Source organism: Mesoplodon mirus (genome assembly GCF_964341445.2).
Source record: "Mesoplodon mirus genome assembly, chromosome: 11".
Taxonomy (NCBI): domain Eukaryota; kingdom Metazoa; phylum Chordata; class Mammalia; order Artiodactyla; family Ziphiidae; genus Mesoplodon; species Mesoplodon mirus.
In genome coordinates, this window is record NC_138987.1 from 28,563,247 (window position 1) to 28,583,305 (window position 20,059).

The window sequence follows — 20,059 nt, forward strand, 5'->3', positions numbered from 1 at the left end:
AAAACTGATCTCTGGATTTGCAACATGGAGACTGCTGGTGACCCTGACGGGGGTACTTTCAGTAGAGTGGTGGGGACAAAAGCCTGATCTCCCAGAGAGTGAAGTGATTAGAGAAATAGGGGAGGCTGCTGGGCAGTTGAGGGTTAACTTGATGTCTGAGGTTATGAATGTAAAGATCTGTCCTAGCAGTCATGGGTTCTTCATGAAACATATTCAGCTGTTCAAATGTAGGCAAAGGATAGGCATAGAGCTGTATTTAACCAGAGCTGTCCAGTAAGTATGAAGGAGGCAGTTGAGGATGTACAGATTGATGGGCCAAGGAACCTAAGCTGAATAATTAGGAGAGAACCTAACAGTGAAAAAGTGGTAAAGCAATGGAGTGGAGCTCTAGGTATGGTCAAAGCCCAATTTATTATGCTCATAAACACAACATATATACACAGACCATCCAGTCTCTCTGGGTGAGTTCCACACAGGCTCAGTGTTCATCTGGTTTATCAAGAAGTAAGTACAACAAGGCTGGGTAAATAAACCTTAAATTTTATTATTTGGTTTACAACAATTCAAAGATGGCAGATGCCTTTTATAAATGGGTATACTATACTAGAGCTATATTATAAGGCAAGGAAGCCCAATTACTGAAAGACCCTTCAAAATGTACTTCACTTGGCTTCATCATTGATAGTCTACGTCGTGGAATTTTTGATGTCTCCCAGAAGATACATTACCATCAGTTTCTATTTTATTAGGTTCTAAGAAACTTTATTTTTTAAAGAAAAAAATGATTGTAGGGAAAAATAAAAAATGTCTTTGAAAAGACTACCTGTATTTAAATAAAGTGCCTGATAAATTAGTGAAGCGAAGAAGTTCAGAAAGCAAACTTACGTTGTATAAAAATAAATATTGTGAATTCGCTGTATGTAAGACTGATAATAAATGATTTTTGTGGGTAGGCAAAGTTATCTTATTGGTTCCATACTTATGTAAAGGCTTTCAAAAAACCAGTAAAATTTTTTTAAAAGGAATTTAAACCTCTTTTATAAATTAATTCAGCTAATTGGTGACTGATTTTTCCATGTCTTTTTTTTTTTTTTCCCATTACATGTCTTTTAGACATTTTGTTGCTGTAGCCAAGATTGGGTAGCAAAAGAGAGAGGGGACAGAACTCATATCAGTCATCCTAGTTATCTGTTAGCATCTCATGGAAAATGGCTAGATCTGGGAAGGGTGGTGGCAATTAAACATTCTATGAAATAAGGCATTGTTCTTTCTTCCAAAGTATTCATTTATCTTTGATTTCCTTGGTCTTAGGAACATGAATAATTTAGAGTTGGCTATACTTACCATCAAGATATATTAAATGAAGATTTACCTGTCTGAAATTGGAGAGATGTAGCAATACTCTATTCTATTTTAGAAAATCCTGTTTCTCTAGTTGATTTCCTCTCAATTAATGAGTTAGGTACTCTTGGTACATTTGGAGGGTCACAGAAATAGAACTGGCTTAGGAGACTGGAGACCTGTACTTAATCACAATTTGGGTACTCTGTAGCTGTGCAACATTAAAAATGTACCTTCTCTGATTTTCAGTTTCTTCTGCTGTAAAATAGAGATAGGAATATCTACCTGACCTATTTCACATGTACTGTTGTGAGTACTAAATAATACATGTCTTTGAATGTGTTTTAGAATATGTAATGCACTAAAGTTGTTGGTAAATGCTTTAAAAATGTGGTTTGCTGTGCACTTCTTTAGGTTAAAAAAATGAAAATAGAAATCACTGGGAAACATAAATCCTTCTGAATCATATAGCCCAAATGTAAAAAAGCAATTTACAAATGCTTTACAATAAAAACAAAGAATTTATGGATATTTTAAAAATAAAAAATCTTGCAGCTAAATATTCATCAACTTAATCATTCTTTCTTTTATAAGAATGTTCACTATGTGACAATATAACTCTCCAAAGGAGAAATTCTATAATTAGTTCAGTTCTCTGCCTCAGTAGCTTCATTATAAGGCAGAAGAGTGGAATAAAGTTTCAAAATAAGCAAAAATATATAACTCTAAACCACAGTCCCCTTATTTTAAAGAGCTTAATAGGAACACTTCCCCCAATATATTTATAAACAACCTACTACTTATATAATGTTAACACTAATTGACAACTTAAAACACAACGGTCAAAGTCGATGTGCATTTCTTCTTCCCTTTATCAGTTAAATTATTAAATATCTGACAGTCTTGAGAGATTCCACAGCATTTTTTAAAAAATGAACTATATATAATATAAAAATGCTTACCTATTGAATAACTAAGGTGTTGGTCAAGTGTTCAGAATACAATCAGAGTTTTAGAAAAATATTTGAGAAACATAGCAGTGTACCTGATAGTCTCCCACGTAGAAGTCAGCCTGTGCAAACAGATGATGTGCACAGGCATGAGCAATAACCGAAGTAACCCCACCAATTTTTCCTTTAAAATGGTAAACCTACAAGTTTCAATAGAGTTCTTAAGAGGAGCGAGTGAATCATTTGCTCATTCTAAATCTTATGATAGCTTGGTTATATTAAATGGTACAGTTTTTTTTAATGAAAAGAAAGTATTAATTATAAGGTAGGTAACAAATACTAAATTCTGGCCAGAAGCAAAATTTTTGCACCGCATGACAAAAGCATACCAATAAAATGTGCTAAAGAATAACCACAGAATGCTAATATCCCACTATGATCTTTGCTATCAACAATTTTTAGCAAAGATTTAGCTCTCCATCAAAAGCTTCTGTCTCTCTCTTTCACACACCACACACACACACACACACACACTCACACACACACACGCACGATTTCTCACATCATCTTGTTTCTACAAACACAGCTCAGGTTATCTCATTTTGGACTATTAAGTCTTCAGAAAAAGATCAACATTCTTTCAACAAATCAATGATCAAAAATGGCCCACTGGTGGGACGTCCCTGGCGGTCCAGTGGTTAGCACTCTGAGCTCCCAGTGCAGGGGGCACGGGTTCGATCCTTGGTCGGGCAACTAAGAGCCCACATGCCACATGGCACGGCCAAAAAAGAAAAGAAAAAAAAAAGACCTATTGCTTTCATTAAAGGCCGTTCTGTGTTTAAAGGGTAGCCTGCCGAGAACTTGCAGAGTTGAAATTAAATTAGCATCAGTACAGGGAAATTCATACAAACAGGTAAAAGTGAGTTTATCTCATACTCAGCAGAACATATTGAGGTCAGGTTAGGAGCAAAGTAATTGGTAAATGGATCCTCAGCTGGCAGAGAGGTGGGCTTAGTTAGAACTATTACAAGCTTGGTTGGGCCCCTTTCATTTTAAAGTCTGCCTTGCAGTACAACACATCTGTGAGACAAGAAAGGCTAAACCAGAACTCTGTTTCCTTTAACGTGGCATTATGAGTTAAACAGTAATACATTACATTTCTGCTACGTCTGTGGTTTTAAAATTATTCATTGTAAACATCCTATATTCTTTCCTATTTATTTCAGAGCTTGAGATTGTGTCTATATCTATGTCAAATTATCATTTATTCTATGAAAAGCAGCACAAATACTGTTCATTCTGGTTTCAGCACAAATTCTTTAAAAATAAAATGTTAAGGCCATTTAATGGAACCAGGGCCAACTGAAGATTACCCTCGCAGAAGTCAAACTACTGAATTAAAGTTTTTGAAAAAGAGCCATAAGTGGTTGTCTTTGTGTTTTCCTTCTTGGTAACTTGAGAGCGGTTTGTAGGATTTATTAGTCTCCAACATCTCCATCTCGATCTCCGATAAGCCAAAGAAAATGAAAACTTAAGGCTAACAAGGCTGTGCCAAGCAGGTCACCCAGTGCCGTCAGATAGGGGATGGAGAAGCTATCCGGGTCCTTTCCTTTCCTCCAGAAATGACGGACCATCCAGTCAGCAATCCACAGCAAGGTAAACACCTAGAAAAGAGCACCAAAGATTACTCCTGTCGCCTGGACAGTCCTGGCCCAGTAAACACGGCCGTAAGCCTAAGCCACTGCTCTCTGAAGGGAACAGCATGCGTCTAAGTCAAGAACCTCACTGGAAAAGAAGAAAGAGTTAATTGACAGTAACATGTTCTTTTCACAAGAAAAATACTATGTATTGCTGCAATTAATAAAGTTTTTCTTCAACTTGTCACATATATCTTCTCATTTTCTTCTAGCCTTCCCCAAACCACCATGTTCCTTATATTTAATAGTATTGTACATTTTGCCAAACCACTGTTGTTTCACCTTCTTCCTATATGATAAATCTGTGAAGAAGGAAGAAGACATATGAAGAAGGAAATAAAAATTAAAATAAGGAATAACATTCTCCTATTGCAGGTACAATCAAATAAAATAAAAATGGAGAACTGACCATTTACTTACTAATTATAAGGCCACTGGTGGCTTGTCAAGGAAAACTTCGGTTCAATGGTAAGAACAGTCACCAGAAGGTAAGTGCACTGAGGAATGACTTGTTGATACAGATACAGATATATTTATAGATAGACAGGGTCAAAATATTTCAAAGGGCTATTCATATACTAAGGTGATATGAGTATCTTCTAGGATATCAGGAATATTAAGACCTTTGTAATGCTTTGAATTTGGGGATCAGATAAATGATTTTTTTCTTTCATCCATTTAGAGTAAGAGGATTCTCTAATTTTCAAACACCTAAAGTATTAAAAGGGATTTGGGATTAGAGAGGTTAATATTCACTGGTTTAGGACAAGTTGGCAAGTACGGGATACTGGTTAAGAGCATACCTCTATACCTGCTGGCTAACTATAGGCAAGTTACTTAACCTCTCTATGTCTCTAAATGAACATTAGAGATGATAATGGCATCTACTCTCATGAGCATGTTGTGAGGATTAAACAACAGACTGAGTAATTCAGTGCCTGGCACACAATACACTTTCAACAGACGTCTGCTATTAGTTGATTTTAACAGTGTCATTGCTATTACTTACGTATACGAGGAAGCCCGCCTAGGTCTAGCCGAGTCCAGGGTCTGTGACCTTTCACTACTCTGACAAGTAGGCCATGAAGGTGGGGTGTCTGCCTGGGGTTCCAAACTTCTGTGCTGTGGTTTAGCTCTGACACCTTTACCAGGAAGGATGGTGGCTTGTCCAAGCTGAGAGCCATATACTTAATCCAAAGGAGGGAATTTCACATGTCTTTGCACATCAGTCAGAGAGAGAGGTTGTACTTTAAGTCCTGTTTTCTTTTGTATGAGGCTGATTCTTCCTTAGTGTTTCATGGGAAAGACTGTTTTGGAATCATATTGTCCTATTCTTCAGGACAATCTGTTTTGCATGTGGAGGAAGCATGGAATGTTAGAAATAATCCTGGATTTGGAAGTCATAAGATCTGGATTTGATTTCCACTTTGGCCATTTATCAGCTATATGACTCTGGGCAAGCTTCTTACCATTAACCCTCAATCTCCTCATTTGAGGAGAACAAAACCAAAATGGGCCTGATATCTGCCATACTTACTTTGAGATAATTAATAAGAGCCTCAGTTTAGGAAGATGAAGAGAAAGGTAAAAAGGCAGCACAGTCTCAAGTTACATTAATAAAAGCATAGTGTACAGACCGAGAGAGTGTCACCCACTGGACCCTGGATGGGTCAGGCCACAGCTCGGCAGTGTGTTAGGAACTTGTTCACCCCTGTGCTTCCAGCACCTAGCAGAGTGACTAGCTCACAAAGTAGACCCTTGATATCTGATTGAGGGCATAAAAATCAGCGGGAGACAAGGTCTTTCGTATAAGAGACTCCTATGAGAACAAGAACTGTTTGTCCTGGGCAAGGAGGGCAGGAGATGTACACTTAAGAAGGTTATTGGGTCAGGAGACACTAGTGTATAACACACAGTGTCAGAGGGTAGAGTTTTAGGGTAAAGGGTAAAAGTTACCAAAAGTTATCAAAACAACTTAAAAAAAAAACCAATTTGGGCTGTCTATAAATGTAACAAATTATGTAGTAAACTCTGTAATACTGGAGTATATGAAGGTTCAATAAAGAAATTTGTTGATTGTGTGAGTAATACGTGCTGGAGGAAACAAAATTTTTAAAGAGAATGAGGGTAGCTATTTTCTCTGGGATTGGCAGGAAATACAAACAAATAAATCCATATTGTATATTTTTAATAACATTATGTATTTATATATTAATAATGAGTATATTTATATAAATTTATATAACATACATCATACATATGTGATATATAATTTACTAATTCGTGGTATAACATTTACACTGAATGGGAGATTTGTCTAGAACGGGGGTTGGCAAACTATAGCCCATGGGCCAAATTCAACCTGCTGCCTGTTTTTTGTAAATAAAATTTTATTGGAACACAACTCTACCTATCTGCTTACTTATTGTGTATTTAGTCTATTATTTAATCCTCACAACCTTCTTATTAAGTAGGTACTGTTATCATCTCTAATGTTCACTTGGAGAAGGTGAGTCAGAGAGGGTAAGAAACCTGTTTTAGTACTACAATGACAGAATTATGTAGTTGGGACAGAGACCATATGGTCCACAAACACAAAATAGAACTAAAATGGCACCCTTACCTCATACTCCCAATAAATTCCAGGTAAAGACAAATATAAAAAGCAATACTTGGACTTCCCTTGTGGCACAGTGGTTAAGAATCCACCTGCTAACGCAAGGGACACGGGTTTGAGCCCTGGTCTGGGAAGATCCCACATGCCATGAAGCAACTAAGCCCATGCACCACACCTACTGAGCCTGTGCTCTAGAGCCCACAAGCCACAACTACTGAGCCGGCGCACCTAAAGCCCGGGCTCCGCAGTAAGAGAAGCCACCGCAATGAGAAGCCCGCGCAATGGAATGAAGAGTAGCCCCCGCTCGCCGCAACTAGAGAAAGCCCGCATGCAGCAATGAAGACTCAATGCAGCCAAAAATAGATAAATAAATAAATTTATTTTTTAAAAAAGCAATATCTGCCTAGGCATATCTTACCAAAAAAAAAAGCAATACTCAAAAAGTTTTATAAGAAAATGTAAGAGAAGGTCTTTAAGACCTTGATGTAGGGAATGATTTCATAAATAAAATGCATAATATATTAAAGGAACTGTTTATAACTTACATTAAAGATTCCTGTGGTTCAATAAATACCATAAATAAAGTTAAAAATCATGCCCCAGGCTTGGAAAAAAATCTCTGCACTACACATAACTGACAAAAAAATTAGTATTCAAATACTAAGAGAATATCCAGAGAACTCCTACAGTTCATTAGAAAAAGAAACAATCCAACAGAATAGAAGAGGAAACCTAAAGCTCTAATAAACATGTGAAAAGATGCCCAACCTCACTAATAATATGGGGACGTAAATTAAAACCACACTGAACTCTGTTTCATAACCATCTGACTGACAGAAATCACCTTTTAAACAACAATAATAGTGAACATTGTTTTTGAAATGGCTGTTTATGGGGCCATGCGGTATTCAAAGAGGTTAACGTGTATGAACTGATTTAATGTTCAAAACACCTCTGTAAAATGCTATCGATTTTTACTATCCCTATTTGAGCTATGAGGAAACAAAGGCATTTATAGAGTATAAGAAGTCTGCCCAAGATCACACAGCTCATAGGGAGTCAGGCTCAAACTCATCCACTCAAGTTTAGTCTAACACTAAAGCCCAAGTTCTCATCCATCAGTGAAGTACATTGTCTTGGTAAAAAAGAACTCCACATTGGCAACATGCACAATTATTAATACTTTGGAGAGCAATGTGGCACTGCGTGTTAAGTGTGAAGATGTGGAGCTCCTTAGTTCAGCAATTCCACTAGAAACAATGATTTTTTCCCCTCTTGCAACCCTAAAAGGATAAAACTATGTAGGCTAAAGAAGGCTAGCCTGAGGGGCTCTGCTGGGCCCAGATCCCATGTGGCTACCCAAGGACCAGAAAGACCAATATCTTGGTGTACTGTATGCATGCATACTAAGAGAAATGTGCAAGGATATTCACTGCATCACTGTTGTAAAAGCCGAAAATTGGAAATAACCTGAAATGTCTATTGAAACAAGAAGGGCTAAGTTAACTCTTAGGTCATACAACTGAACACTTATATAGAAGCTAAAATGAATGAAAAAGAGGGACTTCCCTGGTGGCATAGTGGATAAGACTCTGCGCTCCCAATGCAGGGGGCACGGGTTCGACCCCTGGTCACGGAACTGGATCCCGCATGCGTGCCGCAACTAAGAGTTCTCATGCCACAACTAAGGAGCCCTGGAGCTTCAACTAAGGAGCCTGCCTGCTGCAACTAAGGAGCCCATGTGCTGCAACTAAGGAGCTGGCAAGCCACCACTAAGGAGCCTGCCTGCTGCAACTAAGACCCAGTGCAACCAAATAAATAAATACTTGAAAAATAAAAAAATAAAATGAATGAAAAAGAGCTACATGAATCAATATGAGTATGTCTCAAAAGCATAAGGCTGAATGAAAAAAGCAGTATAAATAAATGATTCTAATAAGGTTTATAAATATGAAAAACAATACAATATGTTATAGATACACACATCTGTAGCAATAGTATAAAAACATGCATGGCAACGATACATACCAATTTAGAATGCTAATAACTGCTAGGAAGAGAATGAAATAAGACCAGGAAGGGATATCTAGGAGGCACCAACCATAGGTATGATGTATTTTTATTGAGCATTTTGAAATAGTTGCTTAAATAATTTGCTAATGGTTGATAAAGCTGGGTAGTAATTACATGGTTATCTTATTTCCTATAATTTCCTGTACATTTGTGTTTCGTAATACAAAGTGTAAGCAGCTCGGGCAGCAGCAACTCACTGACCAGGGCTGCCTGGGCCACTACTTAAATACCTACCCAGGGGGATGCCTGAGAAAGGAAGGCAGTAAGTATGCCCTGTAGAATCCATGACAAGTTTGGACTTGTAAGGACCAAGTAGTGCTGAGGCTAACACCAAAGGATTATTGTAAAGTCTGTGAATGACTTTTCACGAAGATGGTGCCGCAGTGGAAGAAGGAAGCCCTTGACCTCCCAAAGACGAAGCCAAAACAAAGCCTTTGAAGGTCAAGAAAGCAGTGTTGAAAGGCATCCACAGCAACAAAAAAAAGATCTGGATGTCACCTGCCTTCTGATGGCCCAAAACACTGTGGCTCAGGAAGCAGCCCAAATATCCTCAGAAGAGCGCCCCTAGGAGAAACAAGCTTGACCACTATGCCATCACCAAGTTCCCCCTCACCACTGAGTCAGCCATAAAGAAAACAGAAGACAATAACACACTGGGGTTCACTGTGGATGTCAAGGCCAACAAGCACCGAATTAAACAGGCTGTGAAGAAGCTCTGTGACACTGACATGGCTGAGGTCAACACCCTGATCATGCCTGACAGAGAGAAGAAGGCATATGTTTGACTGGCTTCTGACTACAATGCTTTGGATGTTGCCAACAAAACTGGGATCATCCAAACTGTGTCCAGCTGGCTAATTCTAAATATAAAAGTTTTCACTATAAAAAAAATAAAAGTCTGTGAATGGAGTAAGCAAATGTCTGCAATCTCTCATCATTCTTTCAACTGTCCTGCCCAGGTGGGAGAATAAAGGGATGTATTCTAGAGAAACTGAATGGGAATGACTCAGGTCTCAAGGATACCAGACATTATGAGGTATTGGCAGAGGACGAGGATGAACTGGAAGTCTGCACAGTTAACAGGGGGATTCTTTCAGAGAAGAGTATTTCCAGTCTATAAGTCTGTGCCCAATTTATGAACTGAGTGTTGAGGGTAAACTATAGTCATCTTAAGACATGCAGGCACTCAGAAAAATCCTCCCATGTTCTCTTTGGAACTTTCTTGAAAATGTTTTGATGCAAAATGAGGGAGAGAACCAAGAAAGAGAAAGACCTGAGATCCAGAAAATAGAAGTGCCAACCTAAGAGAGAGTGAGGGAAACCTCCAGGGGAAGAGCTGTGCAGTGGGCTGGCGACAGACTCCAGACAGAGCTGGAGGGTGGACTGCTCTGGAAATGAAGTCCCAGGATAAAGGCAAATTGGTAAATTATCTGATATAACAGAGTTGGGGGAAGGGACTAATTATAGGTGGGTGATAGTTGTGATGGAACACTTGAAAAAAATCAAGGATGGGGCTTCCCTGGTGGCGCAGTGGTTGACAGTCCGCCTGCCAATGCAGGGGACGCGGGTTCGTGCTCCAGTCTGGGAAGATCCCACATGCCGCGGAGCAGCTGGGCCCGTGAGCCATGGCCGCTGAGCCTGTGTGTGCGGAGTCTGTGCTCCGCCACGGGAGAGGCCACAACAATGAGAGGCCCGTGTACTGCAAAAACAAACAAACAAAAAATTCTCTGGAAGGAATCAACAGCAGAATAACAGAGGCAGAAGAACGGATAAGTGAGCTGGAAAATAAAATAGTGGGTATAACTACTGCAGAGCAGGATAAAGAAAAAAGAATGAAAAGAATTGAGGACAGTCTCAGAGACCTCTGGGACGACATTAAATGCACCAACATTCGAATTATAGGGGTCCCAGAAGAAGAAGAGAAAAAGAAAGGGACTGAGAAAATATTTGAAGAGATTATAGTTGAAAACTTCCATAATATGGGAAAGGAAATAGTCAATCAAGTCCAGGAAGCACAGAGAGTCCCATACAAGATAAATCCAAGGAGAAACACGCCAAGACACATATTAATCAAACTAACAAAAATTAAATACAAAGAAAACATATTAAAAGCAGCAAGGGAAAAGCAACAAATAACATACAAGGAAATCCCCAAAAGGTTAACAGCTGATCTTTCAGCAGAAACTCTGCAATCCAGAAGGGAGTGGCAGGACATATTTAAAGTGATGAAAGGGAAAAACCTACAACCAAGATTACTCTACCCAACAAGGATCTCATTTAGATTTGATGGAGAAATTAAAACCTTTACAGACAAGCAAAAGCTAAGAGAATTCAGCACCACCATACCAGCTTTACAACAAATGCTACAGGAACTTCTCTAGCCAGGAAACACAAGAGCAGGAAAAGACCTACAATAACAAACCCCAAACAATTAAGAAAATGGTAAATGGAACATACATATCGATGATTACCTTACATGTAAATGGATTAAATGCTCCAACCAAAAGACAGAGACTGGCTGAATGGACACAGAAACACGACCCATATATATGCTGTCTACAAGAGACCCACTTCAGACCTACGGACACATACAGACTGAAAGTGAGGGGATGGAAAAAGATATTCCATGTAAATGGAAATCAAAAGGAAGCTGGAGTAGCAATTCTCATATCAGACAAAATAGACTTTAAAATAAAGACTATAACAAGACACAAAGAAGGACACTATATAATGATCAAGGGGTCAATCCAAGAAGAAGATATAACAATTGTAAATATTTATGCACCCAACATAGGAGCACCTCAATACATAAGGTGAATGCTAACAGTCATAAAAAGGGAAATCGACAGTAACACAATCATAGTAGGGGACTTTATCACTCCACTTTCACCAATGGACAGATCATCCAAAATGAAAATAAATAAGGAAACACAAGCTTCAAATGATACATTAAACAAGATGGACTTAATTGATATTTATAGGACATTCCATCCAAAAACAGCAGATTACACTTTTCTCTCAAGTGCTCATGGAACATTCACCAGGATCGATCATATCTTGGGTCACAAATCAAGCCTTGGTAAATTTAAGAAAATTGAAATTTCAGTATCAAGTATCTTTTCTGACCACAATGCTATGAGATTAGATATCAATTACAGGAAAAATATCCGTAAAAAATACAAACACATGGAGGCTAAACAATACACTACTTAATAACCAAGAGATTACTGAAGAAATCAAAGAGGGAATCAAAAAATACCTAGAAACAAATGTCAATAAAAACATGATGACCCAAAACCTATGGCATGCAGCAAAAGCAGTTCGAAGAGGGAAGTTTATAGCAATACAAGCCTACCTCAAGAAACAAGAAACATCTCAAATAAACAACCTAACCTCACACCTAAAGCAATTAGAGAAGGAAGAACCAAAAAACCCCCTAAGTTAGCAGAAGGAAAGAAATCATAAGGATCAGTTCAGAAATAAATGAAAAAGAAATGAAGAAACAATAGCAAAGAATGATAAAACTAAAAGCTGGTTCTTTGAGAAGATAAACAAAATTGATAAACCATTAGCCAGACTCATCAAGAAAAAACAGGAAGACTCAAATCAATAGAATTAGAAATGAAAAGGCAGAAGTAACAACTGACACTGCAGAAATACAAAGGATCATGAGGGATTACTACAAGCAACTATATGCCAATAAAATGGACAACCTGGAAGAAATGGACAAATTCTTAGAGAAGCACAACCTTCTGAGACTGAATCAGGAAGAAAGAAAATATAAACAGAGCATCACAAGCACTGAAATTGAGACTGTGATTAAAAATTTTCCAACAAATAAAAGCCCTGGACCAGATGGCTTCACAGGTGAATTCTAACAAACATTTAGAGAAGAGCTAACACCTATTCTTCTCAAACTCTTCCAAAATATGGCACAGGGAAGAACACTCCCAAACTCATTCTACGAGACCAACATCACCCTGATACCAAAGCCAGACAAAGATGTCACAAAGAAAGAAAACTACAGGCCAATATCACTGATGAACACAGATGCAAAAATCCTCAACAAAATACTAGCAAACAGAATCCAACAGCACATTAAAAGGATCATACACCATGATCAAGTGGGGTTTATTCCAGGAATGTAAGGATTCTTCAATATATGCAAATCAATCAACGTGATATACCATATTAACAAACTGAAGGAGAAAAACCATATGATCATCTTAATAGATGCAGAAAAAGCTTTTGACAAAATTCAACACCCATTTATGATAAAAACCCTCCAGGAAGTAGGCACAGAGGGAACTTACCTCAACATAATAAAGGCCATATATGACAAACCCACAGCCAACATCATTCTTTTTTTTTTTTTTTCTGCACGCGGGCCTCTCACTGTTGTGGCCTCTCCTGTTGCGGAGCACAGGCTCCGAATGCACAGGCTCAGTGGCCATGGCTCACGGGCCCAGCCGCTCCGTGGCATGTGGGATCCTCCCGGACCGGGGCACGAACCCGTGTCCCCTGCATTGGCAGGCGGACTCTCAACCACTGCGCCACCAGGGAGGCCCGCCAACATCATTCTTAGTGGTGAAAAACTGAAACCATTTCCACGAAGAACAGGAACAAGACATGGTTGCCCACTCTCACCATTATTATTCAACAGAGTTTTGGAAGTTTTAGCCACAGCAATCAGAGTAAAAAGGAAATAAAGGAATCCAAATCAGAAAAGAAGAAGTAAAGCTGTCACTGTTTGCAGATGACATGGTACTATACACAGAGAATTCTAAAGACTCTACCAGAAAACTACTAAAGCTAATCAATGAATTTGGTAAAGTAGCAGGATACAAAGTTAATGCTCAGAAATCTCTTGCATTCCTATACACTAATGAGGAAAAATCTGAAAGAGAAATTAAGGAAACACTCCCATTTACCATTGCAACAAAAAGAATAATACCTAGGAATAAACCTACCTAAGGAGAGAAAAGACCTGCATGCAGAAAACTATCAGACACTTAGTGAAGAAATTAAAGATGATAGAAACAGATGGAGAGATATACCATGTTCTTGGATTGGAAAAATCAACATTGTGAAAATGACTATACTACCCAAAGCAATCTATAGATTCAGTGCAATCCCTATCAAACTACCAATGGCATTTTTCACAGAACTAGAACAAAAAATTTCACAATTTGTATGGAAACACAAAAGACCCCGAATAGCCAAAGCTATCTTGAGAAAGAACAACAGAGCTGGAGGAATCAGGCTCCCTGACTTCAGACTATACTCAAAGCTACAGTAATCAAGACAGCATGCTACTGGCACAAAAAAAGAAATATAGATCAATGGAACTGGATAGAAAGCCCAGAAATAAACCCACACACATATGGTCACCTTATCTCTGATAAAGGAGGCAAGAACATACAATGGAGAAAAGACAGCCTCTTCAATAAGTGGTGCTGGGAAGACTGGACAGCTACATGTAAAAGAATGAAATTAGAACACTCCCTAACACCATACACAAAAATAAACTCAAAATGGATTAAAGACCTAAATGTAAGGCCAGACACTATAAAACTCTTAGAGGAAAACATAGGCAGAACACTCTATGACATACATCACAGCAAGATCCTTTTTGACCCACCGCCTAGAGAAATGGAAATAAAAACAAAAATAAACAAATGGGACCTAATCAAACTTAAAAGCTTTTGCACAGCAAAGGAAACTATAAACAAGATGAAAAGAAAACCCTCAGAATGGGAGAAAATATTTGCAAGTGAAGCAACTGACAAAGGATTAATCTCCAAAATTTCAAGTAACTCATTCAGCTCAATATCAAAAAAAACAAACAATCCAATCCAAAAATGGGCAGAAGACCTAAATAGACATTTCCCCAAAGAAGATATACAGATTGCCAACAAACACATGAAACGATGCTCAACATCACTCATCATTAGAGAAATGCAAACCAAAACTACAATGAGGTATCACCTCACACCTGTCAGAAGGGTCATCATCAAAAAAATCTACAAACAATAAATGCTAGAGAGGGTGTGGAGAAAGGGAACACTCTTGCACTGTTGGTGGGAATGTAAACTGATACAGCCACTATGGAGAACAGTATGGAGGTTCCTTAAAAAAACAGAACTACCATACGACCCAGCAAAACCACTACTGGGCACATCCCCTGAGAAAAGCATGATTCAAAAAGAGTCAGGTACCACAATGTTCTTTGCAGTACTATTTACAATAGCCAGGACATGGAAGCAACCTAAGTGTCCATCGACAGATGAATGGATAAAGATGTGGCACATATATACAATGGAATATTACTCGGCCATAAAAAGAAACGAAATTGAATTATTTGTAGTGAGGTGGATGGACCTAGAGTCTGTCATACAGAGTGAAGTAAGTCACGAAGTAATAAACAAATACCGTATGCTAACACATATACATGGAATCTAAGAAAGAAAAAAAAAGGGTTCTGAAGAACCTAGGGGCAGGACAGGAATAAAGACGCAGACGTAGAGAATGAACTTGAGGACATGGGGAGGGGGAAGGGTAAGCTGGGACGAAGTGAGAGAGTGGCATGGACATATATACACTACCAAATGTAAAATAGATAGCTAGTGGGAAGCATCCGCATAGCACAGGGAGATCAGCTCGGTGCTTTGTGATCACCTAGAGGGGTGGGATAGGGAGGGTGGGAGGGAGAAGCAAGAGGGAGGAGATATGGGGATATATGTATATGTATAGCTGATTCACTTTGTTATAAAGCAGAGACGAACGCACCATTGTAAAGCAATTATACTCCAATAAAGATGCTAAAAAAAAAAAGGATGAATTGATGTCTCCACAGTCTGTTTTAGCTCTAAAGTACAAGGGTAAGAAATCTGTGGTCATAAACCACATAGTGATTGCTCTCCTTATCTCTGCATTTCTTCCTCCATCCCTCCCACATTCTTAGTCTCATAATTGAATTTAAGTTCCCTTCCCATGCAATTTCTTTTTAAAGGTATTGTGATGACTTAAAGGTCAAGCAGGTTTAAATTTATTAATTTTTTTACAAGTTAACAAGGATATCAGTGTTTCCTTGGAACACTGTGTATAAATGAATTATTAAAAGCACAATAAGTATCAGATACTTCTAATGAAACATGCTTTATTTTCAAACTAAATGATTATTTAAGGAATGTATGCTTTTTTACTGGGAAAACACATCAAAAATCTAACCAAGCGTAGACTGTATTTTACATGGTCTGTTTGTTTTTTATGAAATATGCACAACTTCTTTGAGTAAATATACCTCCTGAAAAGGCAACTTTGTTGCTCCAGCTAATTATGCATGTTCTAGATGTATTACTTGGAATTTAAATAAATATATAGAACACACGAATATATATTTGCTTTGGATGACTGGTTCTCTCAGCCAGCTCCTTCTCTGAGCTAGAATCAACATTCCCATCCACTCGCATCCCTTCAATGCCCCACTGCCAGTAACAGCCTTGTGTATCATGTGACGAAAGATGATTTCTTTGGGAGAGGAGTGCTTAGAAATATGATACAAATAAACACCAGGAATAGCAAATTAGTACATTTCTTCCTAAGCCTTACAAAAGCTGAATTCATTTTCCCTATAAAAATATGCTTCCCTAATCCAGTTTCCAGACTGCTAATGCTACTCATTAAAATCTAATATTTAAATGTCGGCTAAGAATTTAGGATTATCAGTCAACAGGGATTCAATCTACTCCTGATATACAGATAAAATGTCTTTTCTTTGGCCTGAGTTATTTTTGTGAGGTGGCAGGTGGGGGAAAGTAGGAAACAAACAAACCTTATTTTGAGGAGTCCCTAATAATCACCAAACTTCCCAAGGAGTCCATGGCACAAAAATGGTTAAGACTTTCTGTCCAAAAGAAACCCTCAGAATGTGTTCAGGAGACAATATAACAATATTCACAGCCTTGATTTTTAATAGCAAAAAACTACAAACAACCTAAAAGTCCATTAAAAGAAGAATAGATGAAAAAATCATGGAATATTTATACAATGGAATACTGTATAACTAAAATAGATGAACAACAGTTACCCATATGAATGAATCTCACATACAATGCTGAGCAAAAGAAGAAAGTCACTTAAACACAAATTCATTGATTCCATTCGTAAGTTTCAAAACCACGCAAAACTAAAACCATACATTTTTAGGTATCCAAATAAATGTATAATCATAGGGAAGAGCAAAAACTTTTTAGCCATACAATTCTGAATCAATAGTTTGCTTTGGGGAGGAGGGAGGAGCAGATAGGTAGCTTTAGAAGGTATAGGTACTAGGTTATTGGTAGTGTTATAATTCTTATGCTGACTGGTGAGTGTCCTGGTGGTCACTGTATTATTACTCTTTATACCTTGTACACGTCATTATTGTTTATCTATTCAATATTTAACATGCAATTAAAAAATTTTAAAGGGAATTCCCTGGTGGTCCAGTGGTTAGGACTCCGCACTTCCTCTGCAGGGGGCACAGGTTCGATCCCTGGTCAGGGGACTAAGATCCTGCAAGCCGTGTGGCGTGGCCAAAAAAAAAAATTTTTTTTTAATACAATAATTTTTGGCTGAGAGTTCGTTAACCCTGGCCTAGTGATCCTCCCTCATGTGACCATGTCATTCTGTTCCAATCATGCAAAGAACCAGTGATGGCCAATGTCACTTAATATTATGAAATGACAACCTGAAAATCAAGAAGAAAGTCAAACTAAAGATGTTTCTTAGTTTAGTAATAATAAGCAAAAAAGATGGAAATAAAACATATACAAACTGTTAGAGGAAACTAACATTTATTGATTGTCTCTTACATGCTAAATAAAATTACTTTAATGCTGTTAATACCCATAGAATATTAAGGAAAGATGCAATCAGCAGAGATCAGGCTCTGAACAACTTAGGTGTTCCCTCTTCACCCTCTGCCTGTAGCCCAAAGATGGCTCTTCTTCTAATACCATCCCTTTTCAAGTAGGAAGACTTTGTTGCCCAGCAAAACATTTCACTGGAAAAAGGAATATTCATTCATTTAAAACTATTTATTGAATGCCTTTCTAATATATTACTCAAGTTTGAGAAATAATTTTTTGAAGTAGCACAACAAAATAGTTGTGGTGGTGGTCTTGAGTATGGGGATTATGGACAATTTTACAATGATGAACATGTGTTGCTTTATAAGAAACAAAACTCAATAAACTAAAAAAATCCCCATAAAACAAGACCAAAAACCACTTCCTTGCCTAAGCTCAGTATGGAGATCTGTTTTTTTCCCTTTACTAGGTGAGATATCATCTCAGAGAACAGATTTAAAAGGATAACTTTGAAATCTATAGGAATTTAGATTGCTAGAAAATGAAACTACCTGAAAAAAATTTTAATTGCACGTAAAAGGAAAAGAGTCAGAAATACAGCTCTGAACTTCTTTGACATAAGTAAACAAACCCTGAAAAGAAGACAACTCATTTTTATGGGAGGGGATAAAAGTAAGGGGAAAAGAAATAACTGAGATATTTGAAACCTAGAAAATCAATCTTTTCTTGATACTAGAAGGGTCTAAAGTCATTAGTTAGAGACAGAATATGGAGAAGAGCAGAGAATAGAACTGGATGTACAAAGGCAAGGAGCATGCTTAACTAATTAACATTTTAGAAGAAGCAGCTATGAGAAGAGACAAGTGTGAAAACCCAGATATGATCAACCTGGACTTCTGTAAGGTTTGAGATACAGTATCAGACAAGGATTCATAAATATAATTACTGCTGCTGTTGAAATGCTAGCACACTAAGAACTCTATGCTAAGCGTAGAGAATAAAAGGATGTTGATTTGGAATCACAGAGAGAAACACATCTACATTAGATTTGATTGTTTGGCATATTTATACCTGTAAAAGTACAAATACTCACGAAAGTGAGCTGAGATCTACATAAAGAAGAGAGTTTGCAATTTAAAATGTTTTAGAAAAGTTAAGGCTTAAAAGAGAACAGCAGCAAAAGAATAGACATATAAATCAATGGAAAAGAATACAATTTAGAAATAGACCCACACATAGTAAATTCGTTTTTGACAAACATACTAAGGTCACTGAAGGTGAGGAGGACAGTTTTCCCAACAAATGGTGCTGCAACAGCTGGGTATTCACATGGAAAAATATGAACCTCAATCTGTATTTCACGCCATATACAAAAATTAACTCAAAATGGATCAGAGATCCAAATAAAAGCTAAAACCAGAAAATTTCTAAAAGAGAATATCCCTAAAACTCTAGGGATCGGCAAACATTTCTTAGGACACAAAAAGCACTAACCATAAAGAAAAAATTGATAAACTGAACTTCATTAAAACTGAAACTTCTGCTATTAAAATATATGATTAAGAAAATGAAAAGACAGTGCACAGATTGGGAGAAAGTATTTCCAATGGCTATATCTGACAAAGGACTTGTATCCAGAATATATAAAGAACTCTTACAACTCAATACTAATTTAAAAAATGGACCTAAGATTTGAACTTCACAGAAGAAAGCATGAATGGCCAATAAATCCATGAAAAGATAATCCATATTATTAGTCATCAGGTAACTGGAAATTATGATCACCATGAGATTACCACCAATACACCCATGGGAATGGGTAAAGGTAAAAAGACTGACAATACTAAGTGATGGTGAGAATATGAGGCATATGAAACTCTCAAGCTAATGGTAAGGCAGAATGGTATAATCACTTTGGAGAACAGCTTGGCAGTTTCTTATAAAGTTAAACATGCATCTTCCACATGATCCAGTAATTCTACTCCTGGGTATTTACCCAAGGAAAATAAAAACATATGTCTATACAGAGACTTGTACATGAATGTTAATAGTGGCTTCATTCATAATAGCCCAAACTGGACACAAATCAAATGTTCATCGGCAGGTGAATGGATAAACCAGTTGTGATATACTCATCCAATAGAATGCTAAGGAGCAAAAATGAAACAAATTACTAATACATGTAATAATATGGATAAATTCCAAAAATATATGCTGAGTAAAACAAGGAAACAACAAAGAGTACATACTTTTTCATTTATATGAAATTCTAGAAAAGGGAAACCTAATTTATGGTGACAGAGAACTGATCAGTGGCTGCCTAGAGCCAGGGATGGATGGGAACTGACTGCAGAGAAGCAGGAGGGAGCTTTTTGGGGGTGAAGGTAACGTTCTATACATTGACTGTGGTGGTGGTTATATGGCTGTACACATATGTCAAGACTCATCAAACTCCACACTTTACATGGGTGTATTTTACTGTATGTAAATTATATCTTAATGTTATTTTCCTTTAAATTGCTTTCGTAG

At 37.6% G+C, this 20,059-nt stretch overlaps 1 protein-coding gene across 10 annotated transcripts in view; it reads right to left on the bottom strand.

Moving 5' to 3' along the window:
- Window positions 1–520: 520 nt before the first annotated feature.
- The window catches only part of SLC41A2 (solute carrier family 41 member 2), a 152,401-nt gene continuing 132,862 nt past the window's right edge, over window positions 521–20,059 (bottom strand). For all 10 annotated transcript variants that reach the window (XM_082634448.1, XM_082634450.1, XM_082634449.1 and 7 more), the window contains exon 11: window positions 521–3,955. In XM_082634448.1, coding sequence (XP_082490574.1) covers window positions 3,770–3,955 — 186 coding nt within the window. In that variant the 3' untranslated portion in view covers window positions 521–3,769. The remainder of the gene's footprint in view (window positions 3,956–20,059) is intronic.